The sequence below is a fragment of the Pleurodeles waltl genome, chromosome 4_2 (genome assembly GCF_031143425.1).
Source record: "Pleurodeles waltl isolate 20211129_DDA chromosome 4_2, aPleWal1.hap1.20221129, whole genome shotgun sequence".
Classification (NCBI taxonomy): domain Eukaryota; kingdom Metazoa; phylum Chordata; class Amphibia; order Caudata; family Salamandridae; genus Pleurodeles; species Pleurodeles waltl.
Genome location: NC_090443.1, coordinates 396,714,424 through 396,736,464, shown reverse-complemented (window position 1 = coordinate 396,736,464; position 22,041 = coordinate 396,714,424). Strand labels below are relative to the sequence as shown.

At 44.4% G+C, this 22,041-nt stretch overlaps 1 protein-coding gene across 4 annotated transcripts in view; it reads left to right on the top strand.

Moving 5' to 3' along the window:
* The window catches only part of RASAL2 (RAS protein activator like 2), a 618,546-nt gene that overhangs the window by 277,788 nt on the left and 318,717 nt on the right, over positions 1-22,041 (top strand). For all 4 annotated transcript variants that reach the window (XM_069231552.1, XM_069231551.1, XM_069231550.1 and 1 more), the window contains exon 3: positions 21,196-21,322. In XM_069231552.1, coding sequence (XP_069087653.1) covers positions 21,196-21,322 — 127 coding nt within the window. The remainder of the gene's footprint in view (positions 1-21,195; positions 21,323-22,041) is intronic.

The following is a 22,041-nucleotide window of genomic DNA, read 5'->3' as shown; positions in this document are numbered from 1 at the left end:
CCTTATGCAATACATCTGGGCTGACAAGGCATCTGTCTCCTTTATTCAACTGCACTGTCACACAAAACAGTATTTTAAAGGCTGCACAAGAAAGTGCCCACGAAATGCTACATATAGCGATGAGCCATCTTTGCTAATGATTTAACCTAAATAGATCACCACAGAATGTTCCACTTCTGGTTGATTATTTAAATTGTTTGATGTTTTCCTTTCTGTAGGTGTTTTATATAGTACTATAGTATATCCTTACAACCATGACAGAGTGCTCTGAGACACCATAAGCAAAGAGCAGGATGCACACAGTTGTAGTGGACACGTTGTGCATGAAAGGGTAGATGGAAGGGTGTGCACCCTGAGCTATTCAGGAGTGCCCAAGACCCAGATTGCTGACAAATGCCCCCAAATATCAAAAATACTCACACCCTAAGTTATATCTGTATGGGACTGCAGAGCTCCCTTGAGGCATAGTCTAGGATCCTTAGTTCATTGCTAGTGTCACAGATGTGGCTATCTGTCATCTCTTAAATACTGCTCAGAAAGCATATGGAGAAAACATGCACTTTTTTGGCATGTCGGAGCTCTCCTGGGATGTAACCTTAACATGCTCAGCAGGCTGGCTCCAGCCCTGCTGAACTTGGAACACACTCTCAAAGTGGGCCATGGTGCAGAACTTTTAGAGACATTTTTATTTTGACCACCTGGTTGTAACTTGGTGTCAAAAAAACTTAAAAGCAGCCCCTAGAGCCCTGCATGGCTAGTTCAGGGAACTTGGGCTAATGGAAACACTAGTCCCAGTGGACCTTACAGTGGTTTCAAGTGTGGATTAACCTCTCCTTTGACTCATCTTCCTACTCGCTGAAAAGAGCTTCAACATCTCAACAGGGGTCGTAAGCGCTATATGTGAAAGCAGTATTTTTGTGGCTTCAGAACTGGGTCTTATCTGAAGATGTAAATCAGGAAGCTAGAAAGTGTGGATTGAGCCTGTCTGTATCCAAGGAGATTCTGAATAGAGCAGCACCTTCCTGTTCACTGTACCTGCAGCCTGTGCTTAAGGCCTCTTGCACCTTATATACGTTTTTGCTGGTTGTTGCATCTTGTGCTGTGATTTGTTGCTGGTGGCTAAGGTTTCTACTGGTCTAAGGTCTTAGGGTTTAAGTTCTGATTGGCTGTAAGGGCTAAGCTTTCTGTTGAACTTAGGGTTTCAGTTTGATTGGCTAATAGGGCGGCTAAGGCTGTGATTGGTTAATAGGGCCAGGTCTCCCATTTGCTCTAGGGATTAGGGTTAGGTTTCTGATTGGTTAGGAGCGCCATTAGCCTATTGAGTTATTTAACCTTAGGGCTGAGGGCATCTTAGCCCAAGCGTCGAGGCTAAGGCATAGAGGACAAGGGCAGTTGTCTTTTTGGGCCTGTTCAGGCTGGGCCTAGGACCAGAAATGCAGCTCAATCGTTCATTTACCAGCAACCACCGTATGCCTTCCACATCCACAAACATCCAAACAGATTATCAGCAAAGGCATTCTACACATCTACCACAAACAAACCTCATACAGATTTCGGTGTCTCAACAAGCACTACAAAACCAAACAAACAATACCTATACACCCTTCTACCCAACTATAAAACTATGGTACCTTCATTCTGACACAAAATACAACTCTATCCTACACCACTAATCAATCCACACATCACCAACACAACACAAAGTTTTATTACACATAACTTTAATGCATCCAGACACAAACTCCCTATTTGTACTAAACACCAGCTCTATCCTCTTCTTTCTCCTAACAGACCCCTTTTTTATCACAACAAAACGTATACTCAGATTTCCATCATATCATCCACCAACACCCCCTCCTCTTTTTACCAAAATCACACAACCAAACGATCCTTACATGCCACTCCATCACACATATTACCTCTTCCAGTGATCATTTTTAACACAAACACGCAATAATTCTTGTCCATCCCCTCTTACACACCACATACACTCTTCTCCAAAACACATCACCACCCCCTGTACAATTCAAATACCATTCACCAGCAGTACTTTACATACAAATCCTTCTCAGAAAACTACTACATCAATATCTCCTCTCAGTACTAAAAAAAAAAAAAAAACACACACACTTTAATAATACTTCCTGTCACAATTTAGAAACATACACCCACTCCCTCTCTTATGACCACACAAATTCTGCACATCTTAATCCATCTTTAAATCCAAATTTTCTATCTTTACGACAACAACAAGTACACCAGCACAGCAACTCTCATTCACCCGCCTCTCATCCATTGCACAATTTAGAGCCCTAGAATACGACCCACATGCTCCACTACACACCTAACCAATACTCCTTCCACCCTAAACAGAGACAAACAAATTAAACAACATGCCATTTTTCACAGCTTTGCATCTCCATGCCCACTACACAACAAGGCTATTCTACATAAGCAACACATCTCACTCATAACCACCATCTCCACCACCAACACAGGCAGACCCAACAAAATGCCTTCTAAGCCTGGTGGACAAGGAACACGGTATAGAAAAACATCCCTATTGCGACCATCATACAGTTAATATCAGCATTGACACACCTGCTACAAGTTCAAAATATAATGCTCACTCATCTACAAAACAAAGCCACACCACCACCAAAACACAATCTCTAAATTGTCTACTAATAAATGCTTGATCACTCTCTAAAAACAATCACCACATCTACAACCTATTCACTGACACACAGAACCTGACTTACTCTTCATAACTGGATCATGGTTGGGAGATGACATGGCTCCAGTGTTGCATGAAGCTGTTTCTCCAGTCTGTCTAATTATTACTCAAAACTGCATAGGCAAAAGAGGAGGTGGGTTAGCTGTTATATTAAGCAAACAGATCTTTGCAAAACAGACAACATTTCCATTCAAGGTTGTGAGGCCCTCGTCACCAGATGCAACCATATACCAACTTCCTCCTGTAGCTTCCTACTCTTTTACAGATAGTCACCTAGCAATGCAACATTCCCAGACACATTTCTAGACCCAGTTTCAACCCTTATAACACTATACCCAAACCAATGCATTCTTGGGGACTTAAACATTTGGTTTGACAAACCCAATATGCCCCATCCAAAAACTGTCATCACTTCCCTAGTCACGCTGAACCTACATCAGATCATACACAATCCCACACACATCGCTGGACACATCCTAGATGTCATTTTGAAAATCCAGAACTAGTTACCTTTTAAAGCATCACTCCAGTCACATGGTCCGCCCACCATTTGGTAGCTTTCCAACATAAAACACCACAAATCAACACACACAAGACCACCTTACATGCATCCACCTATTAACCATGGAACAAACTCAATTTTGAATACATAGAAACACAAATAACAGCCAACACAGATCTAGATGCAATACATTTTGTGCAAAATCTTTGAGTAGCTACTGGAAGCTTTCTATATCCTAGTACCACTGAGAGCAACAAAACAGGACAAAAGAAAACAAGCACCTTGGAGAAATATAGTACTAAAAAAGACAAAACAACTAATCCGAAGGCTGCAGCAAACATGGCTCAAAACAAACAGCAATGAAGACAAATGTCAGCTACGCGAACTTAACAGATTGTACAAAGCAACAATCAAAAAAGCTAAAAAAACCCAAAAAAAGTACTATTCAAACAGAATTTAAAATGCTTAATCTGCAAACAAAGAATTTTATAAAATTCTCACAGAATTTCGTAAACCTAAATGCATGGAATGAACTCATCCCATTACTCAAGAATTCACTGACAAACTGGCAAATAATTACACAACCAAATCAGATACATTGGACTCTGATTTAAAACAAAGGAAAACCACCAGCACTAATCTGTTTCCAAAAGTGTCCCCCAAGAGTAAGCGAACCCAGCGTCTGCATTCCTTCAAACAAATATCTCAACGTGAATTTATGGATCTGTTCAAAGCAAGACGGACTTCCGACTGCCCTTCTGACCCTTGTCCACCACACATTTTCAAAAACATTCTTTTATCTACCTCTGCTGCCTCACCAGTAAGAAGAATCATCAATAATTCAATAACTACAGGAATCTTTCCAGAAGATCTAAGAAAGGCATATATATGCCTGTTATTAAAGAAAACAAATCTGGACCCACTTGACCCCAATAACTACAGACCGATTACAATTGGACCTTTCCTGGGCAAATCGATAGAAAGAGCAGCATTCACCCAGATGTCACAATTCATTGAAGATAACTCCAGACTTTCAGACTACCAAACTGGATTCAGCCCAGGAAGAGTCACAGAATATGCCTTTATCACCATCTGAAATTACCTTAAAATCACAGTATATCGCAGTGGAGTTGCTGCACTACTTCTCTTGGACCTCTCATCTGCCTTTACACAGTTGATCATAAAACCCTAATACAAAGACTCTACGAAGCTGGCATGGAGCAGACTGCTCTTGACTGGATCACATCCTACCTTCAAAACAGAACAAATGTCGTCCATGGCCCCCTTTCCCATCCAAGCCGTACTTCATAAAAGCAGGGGTCCTTAAAGGTTCAGTCATCTCACCCATGCTTTTCAACATCTACATGAAGTCATTACCATCAATGAATTTCAGCTCACATGCTGCAGCTATGCAGATGAGACACAAATACTCCATACACTGGAATGCCCCAAAGCAGGGCTCTCAAAAGCTACTGGACCACTCACTATGGCAAGTCATATTATATAGGGTCAAGCTATTTTTAGAACCTACTCGCCTGTTCTGGCAAGTTGACAAAGAAGTGGTGTTCTGGTCAGTCAGAAACTGAATTAGCAAGCAATTAAGATTCCTTTAAATCTTATTTTTGTCACATTTACTCTGTGTTCAGAGACAAAGGTCAAAAGTCAGTTTGTCTTTTTGCAATGCAATTACTTTTCCTTGTGACTACAGAGTTCCAGGAGTTTGTAAGTTGAAATGTCTGACCTGTGTCAAATGAAAGAATGTCAGTATCAGGTTTTTCCTGACACACATTTATATAACTAAGCCAACTTAAAAAAAAAAATTAAACTATATTTCAGTAGCTGGGAAATACCCTTTTTGTACTTCTCTGTGATGAAAAAATATCTTAATTGGATGGAAACAAAAGTCAGAACACTTTACTTGGTGATGTGCAAATGATAAATATATTTTCTGAAACCCAATTTTCACAGATTATTGTTTCTACACTCTATAGTTTTATCAGGAAAGCTGCAAGGATAGCAGGAAGGTTTTTGGACATTTTTTGGAAATCTGCTGTCTGTAAATGACAGTACGCTACCACATCATGCTTTAGTAATATATTTATTAAAAGTGAGTGTTTAAACACAAACTGAGAAACACTCCTGCCCTGATGGCAAAGCTATTAGTAAATTAAAAGGCATTCTTGGATCATGTGTACCTTGTATGTGGGCTAGATTTATTATATATGGGGCAAACATTTAGTGTATTTAATCAAACAATAGAGGATTTTTTTACAGCAGAAATGATGAACTCACATATTTGAAGGTGCAGTCATGTGAGAATGAAGAAAAAGCTGACTCTGTATTTGCCAAGGATCACCCAATTTGAGACCCTTTTCTGGGTCCAAGTACATTACCGTTAGGTCGAGTAGATTATTCAAGCTACTTGACCTGCAGGTCTGTTATTATTTTTATGATTTCTCGAGGTCTGCCAAAAGAAGTTGAAAACTCACAAATCTTCAGTTGCTGCCGAGCCGTTTATCAGTGGATGACATGGAGCTATCTCAAACTGAATGCTTCCAAATCAGATATATTCAAACATGTAACGACTGGAAAAAGTGTGTCCCACTCTGTGCCAGGCCTGACGATCTGGGACCACCTCCTAAAGTATCTAAGGAAGTAAGAAACCTTGGAAATACCATGGACTCCAAGTTAACAATGAGTGGACAAGTTAGCAAGACCAAGCTTCACCACCATGAAAACTCTGCAATGGATCTTCCCCCACATGGGATTTTCACACAAGGTCCAGGCTATTATCTCCCTTGGGACTGTCCAAACTGGAATTTGCCAATGGCCTCTACCTTGGATCAGCTCTCTCGACTATGAAAAGTCTACAATGGATTCAGAACTCTGCTGTCAGACAGCTCCCACATGTAAAGCCATAAGCCTACATCTCCCAAGCCTTGAGAGCCCTAGATTAGTTACTGGTTGCCAGAAGATCCACCTTCAAGCTGCTTTGTATCACCCACAAAGCAATACATGGAACAGTACCGCTTTTCATCAGGAATAAAATCACCAAATACATTCAACAAAGGAACCTCCACTCAAGATTGGCACCTCGCCTGAAACTTCCACCATATATATATATATATATATATATATATATATATATATATATATATATATATATATATATGGCACATCTTTCTGTGTTAAAGCAGCCAAACTATGGAATTCATTACCCTTAAATATAAGATCTACGGATAACTATCTTATCTTCAGAAGACTACTCAAGATTTGGCTCTTTCCTATTTAACCACCATTCTCAAACAGCAATGTACTGCATATGCCTTTGTAAGTAAACATTTATAATTGTGTTATATGTATATATCTAGATGTGTGTTTCTTTGTACAAATATGTTTAATAACTAAGTTTTTCTTAAAATATATACATATTATTTAGGCCTGCTTAACAAGTGTAACTATTACTTACAGTTATTGATATATATATGTAAATATATATATCAACTCTGTGCTTAACATGTTCATATGTCATTGCATAGTGTCTATATAAGTTGTTTGAGTAGCTGCTGGTGAGTCTCTGTTTTGTTTATCTATCACAATAGGTAAATATATTAACTATCTACAAGCATTTCACTATTGAATTCTTGAGGAAAAGATAAAAATAATGTTTAAAAAGTACACAAATAATGTAACTTCAAATACTGCAACACTTGCAAATCTGTGTTTATACGATACAACTTTAAATCTCAATATATTCTGTTCTTTACACATATATTTCCTTTCTATGTAATCATGTATCTATAGATTTATCACTTTAATCCTACTGTACAAGAGGAAAAAAAGTTTTAAAAATCACTATCTCCAATGCACTACTCTGTCTCACCCTATACCTCTGTCTCCACTCCCTGACTCATGCCAAACCCATTCTACTACTATAATCTTCAAAATAACCCTTCCTAGACTCTTCCATCCTCTATCACTCCTGGCTTACCCCAAACCTCAGTTTACTACTATGATCTCCCAAACAAGCCCACTAAATTCTCCCACATGTATCTCTCCTTTGACTCATCGTAGACCTAATTTTACAACTATGATCTCCCTAATCCCTTACTCCAGCTTCTTCCGTCCTCCATCACTCCTTTACTCATCCCAAACCTCATCTTACTACTATGATCTCCCAATTAACACCTCTGGATTCTTCCCCTTACTATTCCTCCATTATTGTATTCAATCCAACTAACAGACTGACATGTCCGCTGTTCAAATTAACTCATATTTCCCTACACTAGTACTATACTCAAATGTCCGTATGCAATTCTACCTCTAATCCATTTGGGTTCAGGAGCTGTGCTCTACTTGCCAAAAAGCGCTTCAGCACCTCAGGGGATGTAAGCGCTATATAAATACACTTACAATATACAGTTACAATTATGAACTGGAAAATATGTCCCACGAAGGCTTAGATTAACTTCTGTTCTGGATAAATCCTTATTGGGGTCATTGAAAAATACCAGATCCACTTGGGCCTTGAAACAGGATTTCATACCGCTGCCCCACTGTGCTTGGACTGTCCTCCAGGTCCCCTGTACCTCAATGAGATCACAAGGGCGCCCAGTGTCCAGCTGAAACCATGCCTCATTGCCTCACCACCAATACCAGAGCAACTCAAACCTAAAGTCATTTAGGCAGTGAAGTCACAAAGAGCCAAGGCAGTGCGTTTCTCGGGGTTAACCTTTTAGTGATGTCCACAATGGGCCCCCGTCCAGAGGTATAAATAAGACCGCTTCCTGCCCCCAAAGTCAGAGGTTGAGCTACAGCACTTCAGTACTGCTGATCAAGTAATTGGGACAGAACATGCTGCTGACCCGGTGGGATAGGTGGATGCAGGATCCAGGTGAGAAGGCACAGAACCCAGGGCGCACAGGAAAAGGAAACCAGGTCGTTTCAACATGCCTTGGCCCGGAGGCCTTGCTCAAGTTAAATGCCCCTTTCTGCTTCCACAAAAGAGTTTTCTCGGCCCATCTTTGCCAGTACCCATGGGTTATGGTTATTGTCAGGAAAACTGAAAAGGGAAAACAAGCTATGAGCTCACAGAACACAGAAGCACCCTCTTACTGTTCCTCCAACTGGCTCCAGAATATTTGCTGCCGAAAATAAGGTCATTTGGGACAGCTCCCCGAGGGAAGAATATGTCTGACACCGGCTGGCGAGGCGTCTAGACTGCCCTTCTTGAGGGGAGGAGCCCCTGAACCTCACGCTGGAAGTAGCTTCAGATCTAGATAAAGCTTCAAGCAATGTATGGCTTGAACAAAAGGAGCGATCCTAACAGCAACGAGTGACTGGCACGGTATAGCGCCTCCAGCGGTGTGTGTACTGCTGTCATAGAGAAAAGTAAAGAGCGACGCGCCCTATAGCGGTAGGTATTGCTGTTGTAGAAAGAAAGATAGTAATACGTGACTGATGCGGAATAGCGCCTCTAGCGGTGTGTGTATGGCTGTCATAGAAAGAGAAAAGTAAAGAGCGACGCGCCCTACAGCGCCTTTAGCGGTGTGTGTACTGCTGTCATAGAGAAAAGTAAAGAGCGACGCGCCCTATAGCGCCTCTAGCAGTAGGTATTGCTGTTGTAAAAAGAAAGATAGTAATAAGCGACTGGCGCGGTATAGCGCCTCTAGCGATGTGTGTACTGCTGTCATAAAAAGAGAAAAGAAAAGAGCGACGCGCCCTATAGCGCCTCTAGCGGTAGGTATTGCTATTGTAGAAATAAAGATAGTAATACGGGACTGGCGTGGTATAGCGCCTCCAGCGTTGTATGTACTGCTGTAGTAATTACAATAGTACCTATTAAGCAGATGTAGGTCATTTGTCATAGAGAGCGAAAGTTCCTTTTGTGCACAATTAAGACAAACTATAAAACTGGATGCATTGAACAGGGTTAAAGTGCATTGTATGCGAGAGTGCAGAGGCCTCGAGTGTAGTGGTTACAGGGGGTAGGCACTGGGAGAATACCGACGCTGGAGAATAGAGAAGCGTTTCGTCTGTCTGCATAGCCTGGAACTGAGAGACGTTGCAGTCATTTTTTTTAGTTTTCACAATTTATTTTGGTGCTTTTTTCAAATTGCAAACAGGTTGTTGCTCTTCTGCATCCCCCGCAAAAACATTCCAGTCGCTGATTCCAGATCTGGCTTTAAAGCTCAACAAGCACTACAGACCACTGGCGTTCACAGCCTAAGCATGAGCGGGTGCGGTTGACATGTATGCGCCTGCCCTATCTGCAGCTCTGCAGACAAAAGCTCTTCAATTATAACAGAGGTCAGGGTTGCAAGGTTAAAAACAACAGAAGGGAAGAGAAAAATAGAAAGAGACAGTGGTGGAAGGAGGGGTGAAAGGAAGGACATATAGATATAATGAAGAAACTGACACGAAGGAAGGGTCAAAAGAATGGATGCATTGGTGAAGGGACTGATGGATGGAAGTGTGAAAACATTAGCTTGGGTGAGTGAAAGTGGCTGGAGGGTTAAAGGTGGATGGCTGGTGGATTGCTAAAAGGATGGTGAATTGGTAGATGGATGGGTAAAAGGATGGGTGAATGGTTGAAAGTGTGAGTAGAAGGAAGAATGGAAGACGAATGATAAAAGGGTGAATGATGGAAGCATGAAAAGATGGCTATATGGATGAATACATGGAAAGCTTCAAGGATGGTGAGGTGAACAGAAGGCAGGATGAAGGGACCTCATTCAGAGTCGGTAGGGGTTTCTCACTTAGCTCACCCGATGGGGTTTGAGGTCGGGGGAAACTGGGGCTGTTTTAATTTTTGGTTTCTCCCTTGCTACGAACTATATTATTTCCCCCCCTGCTGTGGCATGTACCAGGACCTCTCAGCCAGGTTGACTAGCCCCTTCTAATCTGTGTAAACGATTAAATTTTTTTTAATAGCAGATAGAATATGATGGTGAATTAAAATAACCTTAGCTAAATATGTGTTAATCACAATCGATAGTAGCTACTATATTTCCAGTTATAGCTTAGCTGTTTGCCGAATCGGCACAAATCTTTCCAGAAGGTCTGTCTACGTATATTTTTTTTAATTGATTGTTAAGTGGAGTTATAAGGGGATATCAAAAGTATTTTTTTTCCCATTTGAATTTCCATATGGAATGTTTGCTCACAGACATTACGAAGACCTGCTGGATGTATCAATACCATCCTTGCCTTGACATGAGTTGTAATTGTAATGTGGATCCTTTTTACGTTGGTGTAAATCCATTTGCTTATGTTTTAAAAGTCGCCAAAACAAAGTCTAATTAAATAAGTATAGATAAAAAGTGTTTTGTGTGAATCGGTTCACAGACCAAAGTATGGGTCTGAACTGGCCATTGATTAGCTCTGAGGAATGAAAACGTGCTCTTGCAAACATTTGTGATTTGCGAGCCCAAATTGACATTTGCAAGCCAAGATTAAAGAAAAAAAGCTGTGGCGCCAAACAAGCTTTAAGACAAAGAAGATGTTCGTGACATATTTAGCAGATTAGTTCTTACAAAGATCTCCAAAATGTCTCTTGAAATACACAACCCTAGGTTTGAACCGTGAACATCTAGACAATAGGTGCAGGGTTCTGAGCGCACAGCATAGTGACAGGCTATGCCTACTTTCTAGGCAGCCAGAGTATATCCACATGCCAGGCCTGTTACCATGCACTTTTCACATTACTCTGGTTACTGTAGGCGTGGGGATTGGGCGAAGGGCATTGCTGCAGGAGGCCTGTAGGCCACCCGTCCTTAGTATTTAGTGGGTACGGCATGCCCTCTGTCTAGAACCTACAGGTGTGCCTTATACCTTGGAAATCTGTTTGCTGACAAAGACTATCTGTAGAAAGTTCTGAGCAGACGTTTTACGAGTTGACAATGCGTTGTAACCTTAGACATACATTTAGGGCCATATGTACTAACACTTTTTCCCATAGACGCAAAATGGGGAAAAACCTTTGCTAAATCTGGCCCTTAATGTGTTCGTGGATATCTGTTGCTTGTTAGGGTTGATGCAGTAGCCTTTCTTCCCATGTAACTGCGAGAACCTCTAATGGTGGCGAGAGGTACTGTAAACTTTAATCTCCATGCAATTTCTATGAGAAAACCTGTTAGATGGAATTGTAGCCTTTCTTCTGCTGTTAATATCCATAAAGCCACCAGGGTAATTCCTGACATTCATAATGCCATATGAAGTGATGAGCAATGCCTTGGAGGGTAACGAGGTTACATAGCTACGTATAATTTTTGAACTATAAGTTCTTTCGGTTTGTGGATCATAACTATTAAACATATTCATGGATTTTAAAATGTATTTTATTGATTAATAACTGGTAGAATACATCGACAAGTTCCCTTTCATTTTTGCCAGGGCTGCTCTTGGTTTCCATTATAGCCTTATGAGGCTCCATATTCTCGGAATTCTATTGAGCCTTTAAGGGCCTATCTGTTGGTTTACCCGGCAAGCTACATTTGATAGAGGCAACCAGAAACTTGAAGTTGGTGTGGAATTAAGTGTCAAATAATTGTTGTAAAGAGTGGGTCAGCTTTCCTTCGGGGGCAAAAAGGAGGTGGCAAGCGCCAACCCACGCCACAGCACATACTTTCTTTCTTAACGTGGAGCACTCACGCAGGTTCCTCCACGTAAAACAATATTAGCCTCTTTTGCATTTTACATGTGTTGGAGAATGTGATGGTGGGAGGAAGGTTGTGACAGCCCATTAGTAACTTTCAGCTGCTGACATTTTGGGGGAAAAAGTGACAGACTTTACATTGGAAAAATATATAACTGGAATATTTGGGGATTTTTCCTTTCACTGCCCATAAAAACATATTAGACAGGACTTCCCAGATCATTGCCATTCAAGGCCTCTAACTCTCCTTCCTTGTTCTGTGATGGCATTTTTCACATGCAGATGACACCCACATCCATCTGTGCTCAATGAGTGGTGATAGTGGTGTTCAGTTCAAGATCCTGTCGGTTTTTAGTGGCTTAAAGTGGCGGATGTACAAAAATGTTCTTAATCTGACTAAGATTTTGACATCACCAGATTCCTCTGTAAAACAGTTTTTGTCCATCTTCTGTTCTTATTCATGTGTTCTTATAGTCATTTTGGTTGTCTGGTCAGTCATTCAACCCTTAATTCGAAGGTGCCACTACAGTTTGTGGCTTCCAGCCGGACTACCAGCTTCGAAGTATGTTTTTCCTTTCAACACAAGGTGTGACTGAACACTTTTCTTTTGTTCCTTCTAGACAACGGGAACGCCAGTATACCTGGAGCTCCCAAACTATACCTTTTTTTCTTTTAAGAGTGCTTGCAGAGTTCAGAGATTGTTCTAAGGATACGTGACCATCTGCACTCTGAGGTATGAGCTTCAGTTAGCTACCTGGATACCAGGAGCCTGTCATGAAAATAACATGCCTGGTGTAGTTGTTTTTATTCTGGTTTAGGTTCATCAGAACTAAGGCCTCCTAAAACAGCCACGGCTGTTCATCAGCCGTGCACCACCTTCTGACAGTTCCGCTATTTGCCAGGGAGAGGATTAGCGTCAGCTTCTGCCTGACTTAAATGCTTAACCTGCTTCCCTAAGAGTGTCGCTGAATAGTGGTGGGCGAGTCAACAAATTGCAGGGAGAGCAGAGCCAAGGGCCGACTGTGACACTAAGAGCCCGGGCACACCCCGAATCTTCAAAATATTTGGCATGTAAATCGTGCAACAAACATCATAATAGAATATGAGGTACCTTTATACTTCAAAATAGTGTCTTCCTTTCACAAACTGAACTGTTTCAAGTTAGTACATCAGATTATGTGTCAGTACTGAGAACTATTTATTAATAGAGTTTTTAAACATGCACTTGGAAACATTCCTGTTTTTTACCCTGATGAAAATGCTATTAGTGAACTACAGCTAAGTTTGTTGTCATGCATCACTTGTATGTGGCCTAGATTCTTAATATAGGTTTAGCAATATTATGAGCAATTAAACGCAAAAGAGGTTTTTGTATAGCGCACATCAGAAACTCAGGTATTTGAATTTGTTCTCATAATATAATGAACACGATGATCTCTGTAAAATAATATATTTGCCAAGGATCCCATAATTTGGTCAACCAGAGAAGCCAGAATTAGTGATAGATTTTCCTGTTTCACACTGTTCAGTTTAACCACTTGAAAGGCATTTCTTTCTGGCATTAAAGGTTAATGCTTTGGCCTTATTTTTGAAGGATGCTATTAGAGCGTCTGTGACAGGATCCATATTTTATTTTTGGCAATTTTGCATCCTATGAATCTTGCACAAGGACATAAGAGAGCTTCACAACTGACATAGTCTGTTACCCCTTTTTCAGTACAGAAGTATTTGCTGGGATTCACAGGTTGCTGATTAAGGCCGATTTGGAACCTGGTTTCCTATGTTGGATGGTCGACAGCTATAACGACTAGGAAGCATTGTCTTCCCTTAAAGCTAGGCTTGTTTTGGGCTCAAGCTTCCAGGAGGAGCCTGAGCTGAGCCCGAGTAGCGTTTCTGGCTCGAGCCTGTCTCAAGCTTTCATTGATATTACTGAATATCTTGAATTCCACAAAGCTCTGAAAACGTAGCTATAACGCCAGTAAGCTTCCACATTTGTACCACAGCCGTCGGCCCTCATTTTCAGCAGTTATTTTGTAGGGAGCACTTCAAAATGCACACATGCCATACACCACATTTGTGAATATATAAGCAGCAGCAGTGACTCGTTATGTCTATATTGCTCGAGAGCCAGGTTATTTATGAGGGCGTTACGGGGATCCAAGTTCGATAAACATCTTGTGATTCTGGGCAAAATCACTTACTCTCCCTGTGCCCAAAAAAAGAATCAGCTTTTGTAAAGAAAGTAATTGTGTGCTCATTTAGTGTGCTCCAGACCTGGGATAAGCCTGACTGCTCGTGCCAAGCTACAGAGGGGGTGAAGCAGGGGTTATCTTGGGGGTATAACTCTCTTGCCCTAACTAGAGAGGGTGGGTTCTGCCTGACTTAGGTGCATACCCTAGCCGACCAGAAACCGCATTTCTAACATAGATCGATCAAATTTGAGCTATGAACAAATAATAAAAAGATATTAGTAGCACATTATGTTGTTTTAGCCAAAGAAGCAGATTCAGAAAAAGACCACTAGATGGCAGCATTATCAACCAATTGGCAACTCGGGCAGTCGGAGACAAAGGAATCAACGTTTAGTCCACTGATAACTTGTTTTAATACATAGCGCTTCGTTTCACATTTTTGCCCCTTATAATTGCTCCTTTTGGGATTTGAACTGAATCGCTGATCTAAAGTTGCCAGCAGCAGGCACTTAAACAACATCGATGTCCTGCTGAAGTGGGTTTCTGTTTTTGGTGTCATGTTCTGCATGTACGCGCCTTGGTGGTAAATTGCTCTGTTACTTTTTAAACTAGGGCTTCTCTGTCACTCCATGCATACATCTGTGCAGCAAGATGTGTCGCGTGGTTTCTCCGCCAGCTTGACGCTGTGCACGCCTTTTTTGTGCCTGGAATCTTTACTCTCACTGCCATGTTTCCAACCCTAGTCGGGCTACATTTTGGGAACTGCTCTAAATGGACCAGGGTACAGTTCGGTACTGAATATCTTCACTGCTTCACTTTGGAAAAGAAAGTATCTGCACTGCTCAGCACTCCTACAATACATTTAATGGGAGAGTACCAACACTTTTAGAAAGGACACAGGTACTCCCACTAGTGAGTACCAGCATTTCTATATTTCAGTTTGCTCTGGGATTGCTTCGAGTCTCCCAAAATCTCTGCCTCTCTCTCATGAAAAGTTACAAAGAACCCCTTCTAGCCTGTTGCAACTTCTCATAAATTAATTTGTTTTTCATGTAGCACATTTTTACAGTTGAGCCTGTGAGAATATGTGCTAGCTCATGCATCTCGCTTGCGAGACACTTATGTTAACAAAACAAAAGACTTGGAGCCCACCCGTTGTTTACCATTGTTGGCTTGGTTTCCTCTCTATGGTTGATTCAACTTACTCATTGCCTGCCCGCTGCTCCCGATGTGACTGAGGTACTATTTTGTTTGTTTTAACTTCTAGTCCCCTGCAAATGGAAGGCATGTGACTGGCAAAAACGTGCCCAGCAGGACACACAAAATTGCAAAGTTTTATTTTCTATCGCTAACTTTCTTTTCTTTTGGCAAGTCTTATTTTCTCACTTAGCACTCATGTTTTGTTTTTGTTCATGGGCACTGTTCTCAAATGATAACGATTATCTTGTTCAAAATATTGCAAAGTTACTTTATTTCCTTGTTACATGTAATTTCTGAAACTATGTTTTAACACTTAATTGTGCAGTACACCCTATTCCAGTTAACAAATCCACCCCACCTCGCCCCGCCCTACTCCAAACTGCCCACTCCAATCCAAAACAATCTGCCCCACTCCAATCCAAAACAATCTGCCCCACCCCAAAGAAGTCTGCCCCACTCCAATACAAAACAATCTGCCCTATTCCAGTCTGTCCCAGTCCAATTCAAAACAATCTTTCCCACTCCAATCCAAAACCACTGCTCCACTCCAAAACCACTGCTCCACTCCAATCCAATCCAAAATAGTCTGCCACGCTCAAATCCAAAACAATCTCCCCCCTTTCAATCTGCCCCATTCCAATCCTAAACAATCTAGTCCATCCTAACCTAAAACAATCTGCCCCACTGCAGTTTGCCCTACTCCAATCCAAAACAATCTGCCCCACTCCAATCCAAAACAATTTGCTCCACTCCAATCCAAAACAATCTGTCCCACTCTACTCTAGCCCACCCCAATCCAAAACAATCTGCCCCACTCCAATCCAAAACAGTATGCCCCTCTCCAACCCAAAACAATCTGTCCCACTTCAACCCAAAACAATCTTCCCTACTCAAATCCAAAACTATCTGACCCACTTCAAAACAGTTTGCCCTACTCCAATCCATAACAATCAGCCTTACTCCAATCTGACCCACTCCAATCCAAAACAATTGGCTCCAATCCAAAATAATCTGCCCCACTCCAATCCAAAGCAATCTGCCCACTCCAATCCAAAACAATCTGCCTCCCTCCAGTGCAAAACAGTCTGCCAACGCCAGTCTGCATCATTCCAGTATGCCGCAATCCAGAACAATCTGTCCCACCCCAATCTAAAACAGTTTGTTCCACTCCAGTCTGCCCCACTCCAATCAAGATCAGTCCACCCCACTCCAATCCATCCCACGGATCCCACCAAATTCACCCACTTAAATCCATTCCACTCCACTCCAACCTAATCCACCCCACTGCAGTCCAATCCATCCACCTCACCCCACTCCAGTTCATCCAATTCAGTCCATTTTAATCCATCCCACTCCAGTCCAGTCCAATACACCTTAATCCACCCCTCTCCAAACCACTTTAATCCACCCACTCCACTCCAACATAATCTACCTTACTCCACTCCAGACCATCATAATCCACCCCACCCCAATACACTAATCCACCCCACTTAAACCCAGTCCACACTAATCCTGTCCATTCCACTCCAGTCCATTCTACCCCTATCAAATCCACCCACTCCAAAGATTCCTCCCCAGTCTAATCCACCCTACTCTAAACCCTCCACCTCAATCCAATCCACACCACCCCAGACCAGTGCACCCCACAGCGCCACAATCCGATGCATCTCATTGTAATCCAGTCCTCTCCAACCCACCTCACATCAATCCAATCCACCCCACTCCATTCCTCTCAACGCCAGTCCTCACCACTCAGTCCGCTTTACCCCTCTCCAGTTGACCCCACCACAATCCCCCCACTCCAATCCACCCTAATATAACCCCGTCCACTCCAACCCACTCCAGTCCACCCTACCCACTCCAATCTACCCACCCCATTTCAATTCAGCCCACCGCATCCAGCCTACACCACTCCACTCCAATCCATCCCACTCCAATTCACCCTACTCCAATTCACCCTGCTCCAATCCACCCCACTCTAATCCAGTCCACCTCGCTCTATTCCAATCCATCCCACTCAGTCCAATCCATCGATCCCACCCCACTCACCCCATCCCACTCTGAAACAATCCACCCCACTCCAGTCCACCCCATCTCTATCATATGCAGCCCACAGTCCAATCCACCCCACTGCAGCTCAATCCACCCCACTCTAATTCAGTCCACCCTGCCCCAATTCAATCCACCCCACTCCACCCCAATCCACATCACTCACTCTATTTCACCCCACTCAACACCCATCGCACTGTAATTGACCCACCTCACTCCAGTCCACCTCAATATAACCTACTCCACTCCTACCCACTCCAGTCCACCCCACCAAATCCAGCCCACCCATTTCAATCCACCCCACTCCAATCCAGTCCACCCCATCCAGTCTACACCACTCCACTCACCCTATTCTAGTCCACCCAATCCCAGTTCAGTCCACACAGTCCAATCCAGCCAGCACACCCCACTCCAATCTGCCCCACCTCACTCCAATCCACCCCACCCCACTCCAGTCCAATCTAATTTAATCCAATCCTCACGACCCCACCCTAATCCAGTCCAACCCACCCCAGTCCTATCACTCCAATCCACCCACCCCAATATAATCCATCCTACTTCAATCTAATCCACCCCAGTCCAATCCACCTCACCCCATTTCAATCCACCCCCCTCAAATCAAGTCCATCCACTCCAATTCACCTCACTCAACCCCAGTCCAGTCTTAACCACTCTATTCCAACCAGTCCACCATACTACCTCAATCCACTCCACCCTGTTCCACCCCTCTCCACTGTATGTCACTTCACTCTACAGCACTGCAGTCTGCGACAGTCTGCCACTGAACTCTACTCAACACTGACACTCTACTGCCCCACTCCACTCTGACACTCTACACCAACAATTCCACTGTAAGACACTACGACACTCCACACCACCAACTATTAGCCATGCTGAACATCAACCACAGTGGTGTACCACATGGCAAAAACACAATGCCAAAGCAAGTAGCTCTTGAAGAGATGGGACCTATTGACTTTGCCAACGCTTGTTTTGTTGGTAGCATCCTGCACTGTAAATCGAGAAAGGGCACAGCCACACATTTCTGCTATCAGTCTTGTGTGCAGCGCTCACTGTGGTGGCCTGCGTCTAGGTGCCTGAGCTTTAGTGCTTGTTAAATGGTGCATCGCAGGCAAAACTCTGTATGAGTCCAAGCGTTCTGCCTGTTCTTGCACCCCACAGTTCTCAGACTGTCTGCTTGCGAGTTCCAAGCTCCTCACACTGTCCATGTGAATCAAGCTACTCACACTGTTGTGCTTTAACCACTCACCCCTTTCCATCTGTCGTAAGTTACTTATTTTGTCCATATGCCCCAAGCACTTCACACGCTCTACATGTGCCCCATGCTCCTTGCGCACTCCATGTGCCCCAAAGCTCCTTGCGCACTTCATGTGCCCCAAAGCTCCTTGCGCACTCCATGTGCCCCAAAGCTCCTTGCGCACTCCATGTGCCCCAAAGCTCCTTGCGCTCTCCATGTGCCCCCTGCTCCTTGCGCTCTCCATGTGCCCCCTGCTCCTTGCGCTCTCCATGTGCCCCAAAGTTCCTTGCGCACTCCATGTGCCCCAAAGTTCCTTGCGCACTCCATGTGCCCCAAAGTTCCTTGCGCACTCCATGTGCCCCAAAGTTCCTTGCGCACTCCATGTGCCCCAAAGTTCCTTGCGCACTCCATGTGCCCCAAAGCTCCTTGCGCACTCCATGTGCCCCAAAGCTCCTTGCGCACTCCATGTGCCCCAAAGCTCCTTGCGCACTCCATGTGCCCCAAAGCTCCTTGCGCCCTCCATGTGCCCCAAAGCTCCTTGCGCTCTCAATGTGCCCAAAAGTTCCTTGCGCACTCCATGTGCCCCAAAGCTCCTTGCGCACTCCATGTGCCCCAAAGCTCCTTGCGCACTCCATGTGCCCCAAAGCTCCTTGCGCACTCCATGTGCCCCAAAGCTCCTTGCGCACTCCATGTGCCCCAAAGCTCCTTGCGCACTCCATGTGCCCCAAAGCTCCTTGCGCCCTCCATGTGCCCCAAAGCTCCTTGCGCTCTCAATGTGCCCAAAAGTTCCTTGCGCACTCCATGTGCCCCAAAGCTCCTTGCGCACTCCATGTGCCCCAAAGCTCCTTGCGCACTCCATGTGCCCCAAAGCTCCTTGCGCACTCCATGTGCCCCAAAGCTCCTTGCGCACTCCATGTGCCCCAAAGCTCCTTGCGCACTCCATGTGCCCCATGCTCCTTGCGCTCTCCATGTGCCCCATGCTCCTTGCGCTCTCCATGTGCCCCATGCTCCTTGCGCTCTCCATGTGCCCCATGCTCCTTGCGCTCTCCATGTGCCCCATGCTCCTTGCGCTCTCCATGTGCCCCATGCTCCTTGCGCTCTCCATGTGCCCCAAAGTTCCTTGCGCTCTCCATGTGCCCCAAAGTTCCTTGCGCTCTCCATGTGCCCCAAAGTTCCTTGCGCTCTCCATGTGCCCCAAAGTTCCTTGCGCTCTCCATGTGCCCCAAAGTTCCTTGCGCTCTCCATGTGCCCCAAAGTTCCTTGCGCTCTCCATGTGTCCCAAAGTTCCTAGCGCTCTCCATGTGCCCCAAAGTTCCTTGCGCTCTCCATGTGCCCCAAAGTTCCTTGCGCTCTCTATGTGCCCCAAGCTCCTTGCGCTCTCTATGTGCCCCAAGCTCCTTGCGCTCTCTATGTGCCCCAAGCTCCTTGCGCTCTCTATGTGCCCCAAGCTCCTCGTGCTGACCAAGTGCCTCAAGCTCCTCATGCTGTGCAATTGGCTCATGCTCCTTTCGTGCTGTCCATGTCCCCTAAACTCCTCGCGCACTGTCCATGTGCCCCAAGCTCTGTGGGACCTTGTCAGTTGCCCCAAGCACTTTGCACGCTGTCCATGTGCCCCAAGCTCTTTGTGTGCTGTCCATGTGCCCCAAGCTCTGTGGGACCTTGTCAGTTGCCCCAAGCACTTTGCACGCTGTCCATCTGCCCCAAGCACTTTGCACGCTGTCCATCTGCCCCAAGCTCTTTGTGTGCTGTCTATGTGCACCAAGCTCTATGAGACCTGCTAATGTGCCCCAGCTCTTTGTTTGATTTGTCCATGTGCTCAAGCATCCCATGAGAATTTGCATATGCCCCAAAACTATGCACATTCTGTCCCAAATTCCTACCACTGCTGTCGTCATATGGCAAGCTCCTGTGGTAGTTTACCTGTGTGCCCCCAAGCACTTCACACACTCTTCGTGTGTCCCAGTATGCTCGGTCCGCCATGTTCCCCCAACAGTTGATCGCCTATCCTTGCCGCGGGTCTGTGGGTCACACACTTTTTTAAATCTCTTTTTTTATGCCTGCCTCAATCCTTACTGTAATTTTGGAACTAGCTGATACCTCATTCCATAGATCACAACCTTTCCTCTTCAAAACCCTATTGTTGTACTCCAATATTACCTAATCTCCGCCAACCTATCTGTCTCACCAGTTTTCCACCTGAAACCACATCTGCTCTGCTGGGTGAAGAGGGCCGTACCTCAGTCTCGGCACTGAGGGTGTAATGGGAGCCCCCTTTGCTCTCTCGCACATAGGCTATCATTTTTTTAGAATATGGGTTTAATTTTTACCTCTCGCTGCTTTCGTACCCGAAATGTTGGCCCCACCCCCTCTGAAGATGTACTCCATGCATGTCCGTGCCAGCTTCTGTGCTCTTGAGGGTCCACTCCAGAGGGCGGTCTGTAGCCATTGATCGCCCCGGTTAGACCAGCAGTACTGCCCCTCCCACGGAGCGATGGATAAAGGGATCGGGTGGGTGGCGGGTCATCCCGGGAGTCACTGCCGCGGATTATGTGAGCCGAGAATGCCGGGGCGAGTACAAACACACTGCTCTTTCTCCTCTAGATGCACAGCGAGGGCACCCCAGAGGCGCAGGTGGAGACCAGCAAGGGGCGGAGCCTGCGCAGGACCGTCAGCGTGCCCTCGGAAGGCCAGTTCCCAGATTATCCTCCGGAGGGCGCTGTCAAGCTGGGTAAGCAACTGGATCCCTTGCTGTGTACTGTCTTTGTTATTGGACTACATGTGGTGTATTTCATACTCTACTCTTGTGATGGGCACATGATGAACACTTAACTCCTTTTATTACGGAAACTTTCTCCAGTCATGAACCTTTTACCTCCAAATCATTAGTTTCGAGCGCTAGGCTAATTTTTTCAATGTAAGCAAAACAGTACTACAACTCCCAGAATGCGTCAGGTTATCACACAAGTCCAGAACTGAAAACAGTGTTTGAAATGCTCTGGAGGGACAGCCTGTGGTAAAATCTGATAACACCGAACAATCCTCATTCATGGGTGTGTATAGAGCAACTGCCACTAAGGCTATTTCAAAAACCTAGGGCGCATCTTCCAGTCGTTTCTGTGTTCTGCTCTACAGATATCGCAAGCCAACACTATGAACAGTACCCTCCTCTGTTTAGCTTATTCACATCTATTAACACCAGGCCCTGTGTCAATGTTATGCAAAATTATCATGCAGTAATTGGGCCTATAGTCAGGTCTGTTGAGTATATCACACAGCAGTAACACTAGTCTCCACGTCTGCCGAGGATCACACAGAGCTGGTGGCGGTATACCAATTTATTGGGATGGTCACACCTCAGTACATCCAGTATCTGGGTCTTTTGAGGATCACACATTGCTTGTGAAGGTATCCTCGTCTATTGAGGCTAGGGCCAGTATCTGTGTCTAC